This window comes from Diorhabda carinulata, chromosome 8 (assembly GCF_026250575.1).
Source record: "Diorhabda carinulata isolate Delta chromosome 8, icDioCari1.1, whole genome shotgun sequence".
Lineage (NCBI taxonomy): Eukaryota > Metazoa > Arthropoda > Insecta > Coleoptera > Chrysomelidae > Diorhabda > Diorhabda carinulata.
The window spans coordinates 22942287-22959933 of record NC_079467.1 but is presented as its reverse complement, the minus strand read 5'-3'; the positions used below and the strand labels follow the sequence as shown (position 1 = coordinate 22959933).

The 17647-nt window shown below is 32.2% G+C and overlaps 1 protein-coding gene across 15 annotated transcripts in view; it reads left to right on the top strand.

The window, feature by feature from the left end:
- Positions 1-653: 653 nt before the first annotated feature.
- Positions 654-17647, top strand: part of LOC130897163 (ankyrin-3-like) — a 217828-nt gene continuing 200834 nt past the window's right edge. For 5 of the 15 annotated variants that reach the window (XM_057805843.1, XM_057805838.1, XM_057805836.1 and 2 more), the window contains exons 1-2: positions 698-898; positions 1676-2313. In XM_057805843.1, coding sequence (XP_057661826.1) covers positions 1714-2313 — 600 coding nt within the window. In that variant the 5' untranslated portion in view covers positions 698-898; positions 1676-1713. Of the gene's footprint in view, positions 899-1675; positions 2314-12918; positions 13230-17647 lie in introns of those variants that run through there. The other 10 variants (XM_057805840.1, XM_057805839.1, XM_057805835.1 and 7 more) reach the window with 8 other exon arrangements.

Genomic DNA, 17647 nt, shown 5'->3' with positions numbered 1-17647 from the left:
GCACGACGGTACTATATGAAGGTCTATATTATGCACAATGACCAATGTAATTATGAACTATGATGCCTTTCAAGTTTGTTTTGGCTGTTTTTGTCATTTGGATTAGGTTTTATCAGTAAATTCAATAGATTGCAAGTTTTGTAGATATTAGTTCGAAAGTGGTGGAAGCTAAAGTGAAGAATTTTCAAAAAAATTAAGTGGAAACGGTAAATTATTGCAGAATTAGGATGGATATCTATTGCAGCCTTGGCTTCTTAATTTAATATGAGATTTGATGCAACCTTCACCAAATTTTCGATTTGTCTATTTAGTAACGTAAATTAAACTGACTACTTGAAATATAAATACAGTAAATTGCCACTGACAACAGCTGATTTGTGTAGTGGTACTTAACAGATTACTCGGGACTTGCCCTCCGCGACATTTTTGATAACATGGTTAGAATAGTTTCAACGCAACTTGGCAACTTATATATAAAGTTCAAAGAACCAAGCGTCAATTTTCCTTGCCACTCAGCTATAAATATTCTGTGTTCCATTAACAGCTTTAAAAGAAGCTATTTTTCAAAACTTATAACGCCCTTATACATCCCTTAGCGCACCGCCCCTAGTCAAGTTCGTATTGATTGTAAGGTTAGGCGGGAAAATCCCAATATTTTGTTCCGGGAATGCTCCGGAGAGTAAAAACTCCGTTTCTCAGAGTCTGATTCTCATCTGTTCTCGGTCTTCTTGATATGGAGCACCTATCGGTTACTAAAATGAACTGAAGACAATAATTAAAATTACTAAGTTAATATTAATGTGAGAAATAACAATAAACTAAGAGAATTTAGTATAATTTTAGTGAATTGTTGCTGTTTTAGTGAAATATAGTGGATATTTTGTGACAAATTTATTGGGTAACAATTTTATATTAGATTTTTGGAAGTAGTTCTTTGAGATTTTTGCCGGAAAGGGCGCTGTCACCGATAAAAATCATCTAAAATTTTTTATTTTCATACTAATTTCTAATTTCATCAATCTGTCATGATCACATCTAATTTTATTTTTGAGGGTGTGAGATTATTCCACTTTGTTAATCCGTTTACTTAATACAATTCATTTTATTGTTGATTGCATACTAGGAACACTTCAATTTTATCATTTTTTTATTTATTTATTATCCTCAATAGATAACTAAACTCTCCAATTAACAGGAAAGTATAACTGCTCGACAATTTTGTCATTATATCGGAAATTTTCTCATTTTAGTAAAATAGTTTTGCGCTCATTGTTTGAGTAATTTCTTCTTCAAAAAATAGAGTCTAACCAATTTTGTTCTTCACGATTGTGAAAAAACCCTAGTGTTTGTTAAATTTTTCATCAATCTTCGTATAAAGTATATAGTATTTTTAACTATAGTTCAATTGTTAAATACTAATTGACTAGAATATTAAATCGTCTTATATTTCGCCTTTACACACTTGTCAATTTAAATAGATCCAGTTCTTTTGTTTGTGTACCGTCTAAAGACCGTAAGCAGCTAATTGCTATTACATAAGTTTGTCCAGAAGCATACAGACATAACGAGGAAGAAATAATTCAAACCTGATGATTCTGATAGGAAAAATTTTGATATAAAATTGAACTATTTTCCAAATTTTTTACTAACCAAAATATCCACCATTTTTCTTTAGAATTTCAACATGTTTAAGTAAGCTGTAACTTTTAAAAAATGGCGCAATTCGTCACCCACATCCAACCAACTTTGGTGGAATCTTCCCACCATCACGTTCCACATGTACATCATCACAAAGAACATCATAAAGAACACCATAAAGATCATCATCACCACGGAAAAGAACATGGTAAGGATCACGGAAAAGATAAAGAGCATCATCTATCAAAAAGTCCTCACAAATCAGAGCACCATTCCCATGAATATTACTTATCAAGTCATCACCGAGAATTCCCGGTACTTCCACAAGTTCCTGGTGACCATCACCACGAGGATCATCACCATCACATTAATGGGGGAAATAAGAGAGACTCTGAATATTACGAGCATAGTAACAGCAGCGGATCTAGTAAAAGAGATTCCGGTCATTATTTAGATTCGCACGGTATTTCCCATGAATTCGAATTGCATTTTATCGATTCTCAAGGTATTCATAGGGATTTTCACGGTCATGGAATTGATGAAGATCATCACATTATGGAGAAGGATAAACATCATAAGAGGAGCGATAAATCGCCTTACCGGGAAGAAGGTAGCAGACCTACGCCTCCTCAATTCATCAATATTCAACCAGTACATCTGGAGAACAAGTTACAGGTAAGAATTTTCAATGATAACATATTTTATGAGTAATAAAAATAAATTTAACATTAAAATAGCCTAATGCTTATATTGATTGTACGAATTTCAAATGTTATTGATACCAAAGTATAATTGGATTAGGGATACCATATGAATTTAATTCCATAGAAATAAACGAGATTTATTCATTATGTTCAATTGGAAAATTTGCAAATTATAAATAGTAATAAGGTCGATTTTTCATATTTTGCTTTGTGGTATATTTGCTGATGTTATTTCAAACCATTATAATAGTTAATATCATCGAATAAACCTGAAAAAATTGGATCTGGATAATTCTCTATCAGTTTATGATTAACTTGATGTCCATTTCTATTAAAATCGCAATCAAGAAATCGCGATACTAAAACATTAAACCAGTCATCTATCAAAACTATCCCTTTTGATTTGAATCAACTTGTATACTGACTGCCTTTATACATGTTATAAAAAGGTCTGGAAAGCATTGGTATAAACATAATAGAGGTTTGGAAGCGACCTTGATAACGACATTGTTGTTTTGCAACATCCTAGTAATAAAACTAGGGCACTTCTAGAAATGTTAGTGATGAAATTAGTGTGATAAGCTTGATGGAGCCAAGGATATTTTTCCATAAACAGGAAAAAGTCTCTGGCGGCTAGATCTTGGTGAATTAATAAAGTGTGAGAAGGGTGGTCATGATGGTAAAGCAAGTCGCTTTTCTGCAATTTTTCGTAATAATTTTCTAATATTGTTTCACCTTTTCGAAGATAGTCAATGAACACCATCCCATGACTATTCCAAAAACGGTGGCCGTCACTTTTTTCGGTAGGTTTGCTTTTTGCAATCTGCTGTTTTGACTGTTATATCGTTGTAGCGGTGGATCCAAGTTTTATCCGCAGTTATGAATCGACGAAAAAATCTAGCTGATCTACCACGCGGTAAGCAACGTTCGGATAGCTTATGTAAGCATAATTCTCCAGTCAGTATATGGAAAATGTGTTGTTTTGATATGACGATAGTCTCTTCTATATTTCTAACCTCAATTCGATGATCATCCAGTTCGTTAAACTTCGTTTAAAATTATCATGTTCTTATACTATTCTGATTATTTGTCTTACTGTTATTTTCTGCCTCTTTTATTATATTTCTTATTGGTGTTTATCATGTTATAAATAACCAGCCGCCATATTGTCTTGGAGGATGAATATAGCGTTATTTGTATTAAAATTATGGTTATATTGGTGTTTTCTTGTTTTTTGGCCAAATATATACATTTCAATAAAAAAAAACCGTTCTAAAAAATCAATTTTCTTTATACATTCTATATGAAAATGAGAGTTTTTGATTGTTCACCACGAGAAAATGGCCGACGTCTCAAATCATGTTACTCGAATATTAAATATACTCATATTTAACAGTGAATATATTCCTAGTCATAAATGTGTAAATATAATCAATTCTTTTTTCAAATTTTTCCAAGACACAAATTTATTTTATACATTAAATCAATTTTCACGTTCTAAGAGAAATTTTCCTATTGGCCTGATATAAAAAGTCAGTAGAAGGATAATGTGCCGTCAGTTAGTCGCCTGTATAAGGATAAATGACCTTTCCGAGGATGTAGCGTCGTAATGGCTGGCGTCAGACTGTCCAAATGGCGATAGTTTAACAGGGTGTTTGTTACATTGTCTTTAAAAATAGGACAATTACAAATATTCATTTATAATTTGAAAAATGATTGTTATATTTTAAATATTACGAAATGTTTTCAGTTTTGAGAATTGTGAAAGTAGTAGTAGTAGTACATCAAGCGCTTATTGTTCCGTACATGCTCAATAGGGTTTAAGTCCGGGTTGCGTAAGGGCCAGTCTAAAACTACTCTTGAAGGTACTGGTGTACATTCTACCGACATGGGGACGTATTTTATCATGCATTCACACGAAGTCATTGTCTATAAAAGGGGCATGAAGAACAGCATGTGGTTCTAAAATGTCTTTAATAGAGCCCTCACAACAAGATAAACAGGTATTCTGAAAAGTACATTAGCCCAATCTTGAATATTTCAGTTCGCACGTTCTCGACCGTTTCTAACCTAGCTGCGGTGTTTCTTACTCTGTTGAACAGCAGCGTCAGCTACTCTGGCTGTAATTCCGGCATTTCTTCTTTCTTATATTGGGGGCTTCAGCTAACTCTTGAAGCCATTACATGTCTTCGTCGTAAAGTTTGCAGTCTCGAAAATCTATTAATATGCAGATCGCTGACTATGCGTTTGATCTTTTATCAAATTCTCCTATCTTTCGATGTCTACTTACTACCCGGGACTCAACAATTATTCTAATAGTGTAACAAGAATAAAATTCCACAAACGCTGTTTTTGTAAGCAATGTTGCCAAAGTTCATTTCTTCTTTAACCGTTGCAACCATTTTGTAATGATTTTAACCTTTTGACCTTGTAGTGGTTCTTTACATAATTATCAGAAAATAATAATTCCTATGTGACTAACTTGTCTATAATTGAAATAATTCTAAAAAATCAATTGTGCCAAGGTGTAAGTTTTATTTTTTATTGCATTCTAAATAAAATATTTTAATTTCCAATTAATGAACTCGGTAGAATACTGAAATAAATCAAGTTCGTTTTTGTTTATAGTTTTTTATATAAAGAATTGCTGGAAGGAGGATTTGTAATTATTTTGATAAAATTTGTTATATACTATTAATAATTGCTTCATGTTAGTATATATATACTATTTCAAATAAATAGTTGATTCAATTTTTTAGAAAATGAGTCATAGTGTCATCTAAACTATAGCAGTAATAACACTTTATCGCCTATAGAGAAATCGATTTATTTTCAGTGCAGCTTTATTCTAACAGATGGCCATACTAGTGAATACACCAATTTCTCTAATAGATGGCCATAGTATATGCATCAACTTATAGCAGTGATCGATAACTGATGTATGTGAATCTTTTAATAAATTTTTATATGTAAATGCAATGCATTTATATTGGAAAATTAATTACCTTATAAGGCGAAAGTCGCAAAAAAAGATCTTTAGTTTAATAGAGTACTGTAGTTAGATTGATTATTATAACTTTAACATCAATAGAGCAGCAGACTATGAAGGAATAATATTTTTCACAGGTTCACAAAGTTATTCAAAGTAGTAAAACTATTTTTTTCATTAGTTGGGATAATAATTACAACAGAGAGAACAGACGAGAAGAAAGGATATATAAATGCAATTGTTTTTTGTTTCATAATGATTTTTTAAACAAATATGAATATTAGAAGAAATGATTTTTTGTGTATCACAATATACTTTCCGTCATTTACATGACAATACGTATTTTTGTGACCTGATTAAATTCTTTTCTATTTTTCAAAATTTGTTTATGCCGGTTGGGATGTAGGAAGTTTGCCAAGAACAATTTTCACAAAGAGAAATGTGCCAAAAAAAGCTTCTTCTCGTTTGTTTTCTGCTTCTCCGACTATTTTCGGTTCTTTTTATTGAAATTCGTGTGTTGAATTGGATACATTAGGCAACCTTCCAAAAAAGTCGAGAATTTGTGTACTGCAGAATTTCTGTTCGATGTATTATTCAGTTTATGGAAGAAATGTGCTAGAAGTAGGAACATGGGGTACGATTAACAACGTTTCTCGACCTATTACGCATGTATGGAAAAATAAAACGAATAATTACTATTGTATCAGTCGGTACTGTCAAATTTGAATATAAAATTTATGATAACCTCATCGGCATTTAATCAGAAATAACTTCCATAACTATCAGTTCCTTGTCTGTATTCAATCTTTAGAACAGAAAATTTGACTTCGCAAAGGTAGCCGTTGAAAACGTAGTAAAAATAAATTTTCATCAAAATTCAAAGCAAGGTTTATCACTAAACTCTCATTTGATTTAGTCGCTGATGCTACCGGTTTTTCATCTTCCATCTTTTGACATATTGACATAACTTTCTACAATCTAACTTAATCAAATCACATATGCATGAATGCTCCTTGGAGTTGCAGATTCAGAGTATTTAAATTGTCGAAACTTGTTCGAAATCTCGTTTCCTTCTAGAAAAGTGGCAGATAAGTGGCGGACAATAATAGCATTTGTAAAGGTGAGGAGTATAAGTTTACTCCAAACATAGTTTTAACGATTTCCATGGCAGTTATCTATATTGGAATTTTCTGGAACCGTTGGTAATATTAATACTGAACACTTACACTACACTACACTACACTACACTATACTCACACTGTATTTTTGTCGTTTCGACATCCAAGTTATGTTAAAAGTCTTCAGAGACTGAAGGTAAACTTTGGTTAAGAAAAGCAGATGTAATTGTGTATTGTTCCTAATTTGTTTTGAAATGATGTTTCCAAATTATGTTTATTAGATGTCATGTTGCCTTCTGCTACTCATCAAAGCTCCATCGTTGTTGAATACTTCCATAATATTCAAAATCATGGTGGAAATTGGGCAGGGTTGGAGTCGGGGTGAATCATAAAAAACATTATGACTAATTGAGGCCCAAAGGTGAATGAAGACGAACATAACAGATATTTTTTAATAAAATTAATTCTGGATATATTTATTTATTTCATTACTCATTGTAAATACTTTTTTGTTATTATGATTCCACTTAAACAACAACACTTAAAAGTGGATAAACTTACAGACTCCATCTAAACGATGGAGGAAATTAGTTTGTACAGATTCATTAAATTGAAAGTGAACATACTTATAAAATCGGCATAATCTTAGTGGTTTTATTGTGTAAAATGGATATTTACAAGATTATAGATATTTACACGAGAAATCGGATAGAAATTGAGGTTAGGTTAAAGCTATATATATATATATTTAGAAACGGCATGATGAATTTGAAGTATCTATTACTTATATACTTTCCAATCAAGCAATTTGAAAACTTTATTCACGTTTTTTGAAGATTCACTACATTTAAAAACAAAGTATTATAAAAATTAACCCATTTAAAACAATTTTTTTTGAAATATACACGCCGCTGTTATTTCAATAGCATTTTAACAACCTAGCTGCATAACATTTATGATTTTATTTCCTATAGAGAATAGTAATGCTGATGGATGGATAATAATACCACACAAAGCATCTTCAGGATCATAAAGAAACGAATAATACCACCATGCGTGAAAGGACAACTTTTATTTTATTTTTTATTAATGCCATTCTTGAAACTATTAAAAATAACAATGATATACCATTTCACCGCCGTCTGAAAATAAAAGTGACATAAATAATGCTCGGTAATTATTTTTAATAAATCAGAATTAACTCATGACCTATTTTTACGTCCAACTGGCCTACCTAACGAAGTAACGCCCAACTTTATCCGGAGTTTAATTAGTGAAGAATTGGAGGTATGCGAATAGGTCGCAAGGTTAATTGAGATACTTGCGTTTTATTTTATACGAAGCATTTATACCTCGAAGTGTAAATACAATACACAGGGTGTAACAAGTATGTGTTTCATAAATTGAAGGACATATTGTCTAAAATACATCCATCGAACAATTAGTTTATTGCATCTTTTTCTTACATTTTGCGTAACTTTTCTAAAACGTCAGATTTGATCGAGGTTGTTTTTCTTCTGGTAGCGTCTCTTTGGTCCGAATGTTGATGACTACCACGGCTATTTTAACTTTGTTGGAATCAGCCCGAAATATGGTAGAAACGACAAATCGTGGCCTTACCAAGAGTCCCAGTCCTCTATGGCCGTATATTTTGCTTTGAAAAATTAGCTGCTGCAGCATAACATACCCACTATTATTTCTTGTTATGTGAACCAAATAGTCTTTTCTTTTTTCGTCTAAATATTGATCCATCCATGGTATTCTATATATTCATACGAGATAGTTAGGTAATCACTTATTATTCACGTCAGGTAGTAGCGATTTGAAGAGTGAGCTTTTCTGGGGCCTATAGAGCTTACCTCTCCTGGTTTCAAGAATAGTAAATGCTAATTCCGTAGCCTATCACGATGTACACTCTCTCTGTTACAGAGGAAGCACTCGGCTGTTTCCTTATAAAAACGACAAAACTTATCGGGAATTTATTAGCATTTTTTCCTTCAAATGCGGTGCTTTCTTGCAATATCTCTTCCCCCCTTATCGATGAACACAAAAAGATAACTATCCCAAAAATAGTCGTCAACACTTTCCGAGCTATGAAACCGTCTTTGCTTTTTTCGAAGAAGGTTCGCCCTTTGCTATCTTGACTGTTTTTTCATTCCAGAAGTGTAGTGATGAATCCAAGTTCCATCTGCAATGATGGAACCCTCAAATTAAATCAATGGGGTGAAACCAATCTGATTGGATTGAGTTTAATGCAGTAAAGACCTAGGGTGCTATTTTTACAAAGAAGGCTGGCACTGCAGCTCAGAATTTGGTCAGCTTCTAATCCTCAACAGAATCGCCCATCTTTGGAATATTGTTCGCACATTTGGAGCTTGGCTGCCAAGCATTTCCTTAAAAAGCTCGACTCAATACAGACAAGAGTAGTAGTAGACTTATAGGCGATGCAGAGTTGACCAGAAAATTGGACACCTTAGAGCAAAGAAGAGAGGACCTGACTCTGTTTCGCATAGAGTAGTTTTTGCATGAACACCGAGATCACCTGCAGACGCCCAGAAAATCAATTTATCGTGACTTATTATGAGCAAGTCTCTGGAATCAGCTACCAAAGCACAACTTTCCCAAGCACTACAACCTACAGAAGCCAAGATCAATATCCACAAGCATCTCCACAGGGCAGGCAACACTCGAATTACTTGAGGTTAGAAAGGTTCACCCTCTTGTGTTTGCTTTTTACATAAAAAAATAAAAATAGTGTCAAAATTTTGATTGATAACGAATACGAAATTGTGGGGGACTACTAAGAATTTTATGGGGTGTATAGATTTTGTTGTTTGAAGTATATTTTTAAATTGAGGAAGCTATAAACCTTTTTGTATCATGAGAATATAGCACTACAGGAAATATGGGAAAATTGACTTTTGTTTTAAACTTTCCAATTCACATTTAGGTTATTCAATGTAGTCAATTTTGAAGCCATAATATATGTGGTTCAATTAATGACCTACTTTTTTGTCAGACCCTTTAGATCTAGATAATGTTTATTATGTTTTTTGCAATACTAGTAATGGATCGTTAGGGTGTTAGCTTGTAATTTAATGATAGAGCTTTCTGGTAATATAGTCGATTCAGCTGAGGTAAAATTAATTAAAACGTGATAATGATAAATTTGGATCAATATTTAGTAATCAATGTTGACTGTACATAGTAAAAGTATAATGATACTATTTTAAGATCGTAAATAATTAACTTTTTCCGTGAAAAAGATCTACTATTATTTCTACAAGACTGCTATGATTACACAGCTGAATTACACAGCTCAAATTCACATTGTCTCCTTAGTTATGATCATTGTTGCAAACTTTCGTCGTAACAGACATAATAAACTCGAATTTAGTCGCTCACTACGAAGGAATGCCAACCTAGAATTGCAGTTTGCTAGCAATAAGAAAATGGCACCAATCCGATGATGCTGCAAGTGCGAAATCTTGCAGGAAAAATCAGATGAACTTCATCTGCGAATGGTTTTTATCACGAAATATTGCGCCTTGCATTGCATCATATCAAGCGGTCTTAAAGATGTAGTATGTAGTAGTTTTCAAGCTCAAACAGGCGAAGAGCGGTTTATAATCCTTGTCTGAAATAACTTTGAGAAACAAATAATGAAGATATAGTTTTCTGTTTCTAATCAAGATACTGATTTAAACATACTTATGATTTTTTTAAATATGGAAGGGTAAAACATTAGCTAAAATTTGTAAAAAGGAATGTTTCCAGATATGAAAAGCAATTGAACATATTTACCACGTCAAAGGTCGTTATTTAATTCTTCCTAGTAAGAGTCAATTTTCTCATACAATTTACTTTGTTGTATGCAAGAATATATATGTTACAAGGACTTAATCGACTTTATTAGTGTCACTGAACGATTCGGTTAATCCATTTAAGATAATCTGCCGGATCAATTTCTCTACAGGAAAATCGAAAAACATATTAATTACGGCTTATTTTATGTTCTATACAAAGTATTCTTGCAATGGAAAAATATTTACTAATCAAATAATGAATAGAAAAACCTAAAAACTCAAAGACTCTCAGTTGTTCATTGAGGTTAGGCTAGAACTGAGAGATATAATAGAATAAAATTTCAAATCGTTCTCAGGGAGTAGTGTCACCGAAATTTGCCTGCGGTTCTAATGATATTTTTCTTGGGAAACTGTCCAATTCATCTCTATCTGAGGTCCTCGGAATATTATTTGGAATACTTGGAATATTTGGAGCCATTAATAATCATCAGAGCATCGATCTTCATGGTGCTTTGCAAAATCTAGAAATACTATTTCAAATAATTTATTATCTAGTAGAACTTTCACATAAATGTAGCATGAAATATGGTTGTTACCTCATTGTTCACTAAAGAATCAGATATGTCTTCTATGCATGTAAACTCCCAGAAAATTGCTACAACATAGATATTTTTATTTAAGGTTGTCCTAGAGAAATATTTTCACTCTTTCTGTAATAATTTCCGTTAATCTATTATGTATCAATGTCGAAATCTTAAAATGGATTATTGGACTAGTTGCGAACACTATATCCATGAACTACACATTAAGGTTTTGCAGAATTATGTTTCCAATCCCACTAAATTGGAAATTTAGTGGAAATTTAGTGGGATACCAAACGATACCTTTCCTAGTCTTTTAAAAGCTTTAGTAGCAAAATTGTTTTAAAATAATTGTGATTAAACCTTCAGATGCTCTTTTCCGTTTATTCTGAATCTAAAGCATGACAAAACATCTTTCAAAAATTGAATGCAATGTCTATATTCAGGACAAAAGCCTTTAATGCTATATTCATATAAAAAATAAGCGTACCAAAGTTATAAAAGAGACAATTTTAGGACTCAATATCTCACCATGCATCTTAAACAAATCATGCCTATAAACTAATTTGGATTTAGAAATATTAATGCATTAATAAATAATAGTTTCAGTGCAGTTATTTTTACAAACTCACGTTTAATTATCAAGAAACACTAGCTTTTACCCGCGGCTTCGCTCGCATCGAATCCATTAAATAAGTATCAGAAATCATTATAATAGAAAAAAACGAACTCTGTAGCTAGATTAGAACCTGAGATATAGATCTTTGCATGTAGAAAAATTGCCAAAAACCTACAAAAATCCATAACTCCACATTGAATGTCCGCGCCTAGCTCCTCTCCAACTCAACCGATTTAAGTGTTCAAAAACTCAAAAGAAAGAAGGTGTTTCAACGAGTGTTCTTAAACCAAAACGAACTCTGTAGCTATATTAGAACCTGAGATATAGATCTTTGAATGTAGAAAAATTGCCAAAAACCTACAAAAATCCATAACTCCGCATTGAATGTCCGCGCCTAGCTCCTCTCCAACTCAACCGATTTAATTGTTCAAAAACTCTAAAGAAAGAAGGTGTTTCAGCGAGTGTTCTTAGACCAAAACGAATTATGTAGCTAGATTAGAACCTGAGATATAGATCTTTGCATGTAGAAAAATTGCCAAAAACCTACAAAAATCCATAACTCCGCATTGAATCTCCGCGCCTAGCTCCTCTCCAACTCAACCGATTTAAGTGTTCAAAAACTCAAAAGAAAGAAGGTGTTTCAGCGAGTGTTCTTAGACCAAAACGAATTATGTAGCTAGATTAGAACCTGAGGTATTGAGGATAGAACGTGTGTTCTATATGTAATGTACAGGGGGAAATTGCATTTGAGTATTACTTGAGAATGGTGAAAATTAGATGAAATCCGATGGTTGATGGCTGATCTGTGCATCAATACCTTTCATTGAAAAAAAAAAAAATTAAGCAAATCGGTTGGATAGAACGCCTGAACGGACTCGGAATGGAAATCATCAATTTTTTTAATATATAAGATAAATATTCGTACTATGGTAAGTTTACGGTAGTCCAAAACATTTACTGAGAAAAACAGAAGACTTATTTTTGGGAAATAGATCAATTTACTATAACTGTAATAACTGTCAAACACATATTCACCCAACTGCTCCACTAAGATCAAGCAAGTTGAGAAGTCTTTCGATGTTAATGACGAAGTTAATGAATGTCGAGTCAAGTTAAACTTGAAACAAATAACGGACTTAAATTCTTTTCTTTATTCCTTAGCTCAATTAATTAAAATTGTGTGGTTTGAAAAAGGTTTTTCCTAAGACATGTGCGTGGGTTATATATTTTCATCCATCAAATGGGACATAACAGTCGTGACGCACCTTACTTCCCACGCTCAAACGAAATTCCATCCTTTCTAGCGCAAATCCTCGAAAAACAGCTGTTGAATTTCCTCAGACATTGATTATCCTTAGCTGTCCTTGATTCTTGTATAAAGGCGTGGTTTGGAAGGAGGAACAACCAATAAAAGCTAACTGGCAACTTACAATATATATCGGTGCCATATGGAAAATATTTTCAGTAATTCTAACAGAAATAGATCACAGTCTAATGTTAGTTTGTCAAATTTTTATTCGTTTATCGTAACGTAAGACTGTGCCAAAACTGGTTAATCACTGCAGTTAGTTTAGCTTCAGGCGCATTGCACCGGATACGGTTCACGTTGTAGCATTGGTTAGAGCGCGGACGTTAGTTTCGGTCCAAGATGTTAGTTTTTAAACTACTTCCCTACTGTGAAGACTGAATATTTCCGGGAAAATCATCACGCCCATTTTGGTATTTTGATAATGATTCCGAGATAGCGATTATGAATGATAACATTCAATTTGAAGTAAGTAGAAAAGTTTTTTTCTAATCTGTTGCTTTAATAACTTATATCATAAATTTAAATGAAATTGCAACAGTTTTTATAGCCCATACTTATATACAGTGTGTAAAAGCCGCATGGAATGAATTCCTATCTCTGTTACTGTACACATTCTTTAATGATCTCATTTAAGGGTAATGCGAGTCATTAATTGAGGATCATTAAGTGAAAAATTGCATTTATCAGAAAACATAACGTCTCCTAATTGGATAATATTCTCCTCCATTCGTTCACAAATATAAGTAGTTTTATCAAAATCGTCTTCCATGATCTCCTGAGTAGCTGTCAGTTCAAAAATTTGCATTCTATTTACTTTTAATGTGCTGTCGATGTATGGCTAATATTCATTGTGGTGTGTTCAATGAATGTGGGTTTTCATCAAACCTTAGCATCACATCTAATTTGATTTCAAGACAGTCTTAACAGCTGTTTGTTTTATTTGCCTCACATGACCAAATTCGCGAAGCTGCTTCTTCCTTTTACTTCTTTGGAATATGAGTAGTAAATCAGGAATTTTCTCATTAAATAGACCAATTAATTTCTGTTGCGTTTGGGATTTATCTCTGCCACCAGCTAAAACTGTTATTTTATACATTTCAGATAATCCAACTATTTTCCAGAATTGTTAACGTATTTTGAATTGAAGTTATAATACTGACAACTTGTAATTACAAAGCGTTGTAAGCAAAATAGAGAAATAGAAATAGAAATGCCTTTCAAACGATATACGAAGATAGCCTGAAAAGTTTGTTCTCTCGGAGAGGTATTGTCGGACTCTCACTGACTAAGCCCCCACTTTGCACTTTACAGCGGAATCCGCTCTCGCACTCCATCGTTGTAAATGACTCAACCTTAAGATGTCAGCATTTGGGAATTATGTTTGCACATTCGTTGAGATATTCTCTACGAAATTCTAGCCATTTTTGACGCTAGCTTTCTGTTTGACTTTCGTATGAATGAGTCACTTTAAATATTTTTTTGAAAGTGGAAAAAACTGAGTGTCGAGCTATCATTAAATTTTATGTTTACGAAAAGCTGTACGTCTACGCAAATAAGAAGCTGGATTACTACTCTTATTTTCTTCAAGAGAAACATTACTTATTAGGATTCTTTCCAGTTTCTGAACCATGAAAGCATCGAATACGCTTTTCAATTCATGTGTAATCATTTGAAACAAGCGATGCAATATAGATGTAGAATTCTCTCTAATGATGCAAGATTATTTTGATGTTAATCGTTTTATTTATTTATCGACCAAAGTAGGTATCAAGTAGGTCTGTATTATCTAATGCCTTGTATTCAAGTATGAAATCCACCCAACGACAAAACATTCTGTATTTTACGAAAAGTATTCATTCATTCGCTTTTTGGATTAAAATTTTTGAATTCAAATAACTCATATTAACGCATATATCTGAAATTTCTAAACAAACTCAGATTAACTTAGCCCATGATCTAAAAGTGCATCTTACTTTCGATTCCCATAATAAATTCCGGAAGACATATTCACAAATCAAAAATTAAACGACCAGAGAATTATTAATAGGCTCTGGGATATGGCTGAAGTATCTTTGAACTTTTCCAGACTACCTAACGATTCAAAGTGTTTTTTTCGGCATTTTGATATATTATAACGGGAGATGAGTATTTTTATTAGTAATAGTAAAAATAAAATGAAAATGTGAAGCTATTAACACATCCAGTACTTTCTTCAATAATAAACATGGAAAATCACAAAACTACACTTTGTGTAAATTATGTATAAACAAATATGTTATGTTTATATTCATTTCAAACATAAATAAAAAAATTAAATTTAGAAGAGAGGAATTCTGAGTACTACACATTTTTATTTATATGAATATGGAAGGAAAGCAAAAAACGTTCTTCTAAAAACTGTATTCAGAGTATCGAGATTTTTTTTTATTTTGGACAAACATGAGCACGGGGGAAAGTAGTTTCACCCTATTTTGTGTTAAATTAATGGAAAATTCCTACAATAAATGTGTAATAATAGTGTAAACAACTTTATAGAAAGTAAACATCGTCTGAAACATGTCAAATTCATCTCTTATTATTTAATAAACTATTATTTTTCGAAAATTTCATATTCATTGTATGATAAACATAAAATCAGTCGTTAATAGTTGAAAATAGTTTATTACTCTTCATATTTATTATGAAAAATGTCTTATTTATTAAATTTTACCTACAACTATAATGTTCAAGCTCCTCGACTAAATTTATGATCTATGCTTGTTCTAAATATTATGTTGCATAGCAGAGATGCAATTCACATATCCGCATTCAACAGATATAATGAACAGATTTAGACGAATTGCGATCATTACTCAAATTTTAACACGACCGATCATCGTACAAGATGAACTACGGTTAATTTAGAGCAGATATGTAAATTTTATGTGCAGTACGTTCATAGATAAATCGCGGAATGTTTCAGCAAATATATTAAAACTTTCTATTCATATCAATAAAATTAATTTAGCTTTGTTCTCTCCTAATATATATATATATATATATATATATATATATATATATATATATATATATATATATATATATATATATAAGTTTTGTCAAACAAAAATACAAACATACAAACAGTAGAGAGTGGAAAATGTGCAGTGTTCAGTCATCGTAAGCCTGATCCAGAATCTCCTCAAAGCTATACGAGAGTGTGGATGATTAACACTTATGCCTTCTGCACTCGTCAAGATTCGAAAGTTTCTAGGAAGCGAAATTTTGAAACGGGAAAGAATCCATATATAACTGTTATTATAAAAGGAATTCATACGAATATTCATACTTTATTTCTGTACCTTCAGCGTTGACGTAATTCGACTCCTGCGCCTTAAAAACGACTATCTAAAGAAAAAACTGCTCTATCAAGAAAATGAAGTCTCTTGACTTTATAAAGCTTCCCCAAACAGACCTGATTATCCTCAATACATTAAATTCAAAACGATTTATAATTCCAAGAATGAAGTCCGGTTCTCGAGAATTGCAACTCTCGTCGATTTTTCTGTGGTGTTCTTATATCCAAAGTTTATGCTTAACTAGCTAAAAATCTTCAAGACCTTCGATAAAAAATTGTTATTGGAATATTGTTGAATTGCTTCATAAATGCTGTGACAGATTAGAGAAACATTTGAGAACCAGTACTTTGAAAAATGAACATTACATAAATAATTTGTTTTTGTTTGAGTTTTCTTTCGCTATAATCTAAGCAGTCTCAAAAGTCCCAAAAGTGGAGGCTGTAAATGATATATTTGAAGATGATCATAATCGCAGAATGGCATTTTGTGAACTCATCACGCAAAAAGTAGATGCAGTGCCTCATTTTACAATTTAGCTAGTTTTTTCGCGATGAAACTTTTTAGATATATAGCATTAAATTTATTAGACTTTTCAGACAGCTTTTAAAAAAACGAAATGAAGGTTTACAATATATAGTATGGTTTAACTAATAATTCCGCGTTCTTCTTGATGAAATATTCAATTCTACTTTAACAGTTTATAGTGTTCTCTCTCTGTACTTCTTAATCTTGTGCTCAGACTAAAATATGATCAAGAGAGAAGAAAACTTAATGCTAAATTTGAATGGAATAGTGCTATTTGATAAATCTGTGGTTTGCTTAGTTTGTTCCAAACTATTTTAATTTTCGTTTTAAAATGAATATTCTGTATATTAAAATAACCATTCTTTTTTCTAACAATAGAGTTTTGAATTGAATTAGCCTATAAATTACATACATTGGCTAATACAATGCCCACTCATATTGAGATAACTACTATCATACTATTTCTAAACTATATTACATCATTTTTACCGTACAGTTGAGATCATCTGCAATTTTCAGCAATTTATATAAAAATTAAATCAGAAGGACAAATTACGAGGAGTATTTAAAAAAGTTCTACTTCTTTGCAATAAAAATTATAGCAGAGTTAGTAATTAGTAACGGTTGAGAACCAAATTTAATACATTCTACTTTTTTGTTAGTTTCGAATATCCTGTCAACGAAAAATTAGAAAACGTGGCTTTAAATCTTATTGCAATATTAAGAACAGGTTATTTTCCAATTTTGCGGAAGGTAGCCCAAATTATACTAATCCCTAAGCTAGAGAAATTCCTTGAAGACACTACTTCTCACAGACCAATAAGTCTATTGAGATAATAGAACAACATGCACAAAAAGTGTACCACCAATCTTTTGAAGATAAAGAATACTGTTCGACGGCCTTTTTAGATATCGCTCAGGTATTCGACAAGGTCTGGCAGCATACAAAATCAGGAAGAACCTCCCGCATTTTTCTAATACCTAAAATCCTACCTGCAGAACAGACACTTCAATTCATAA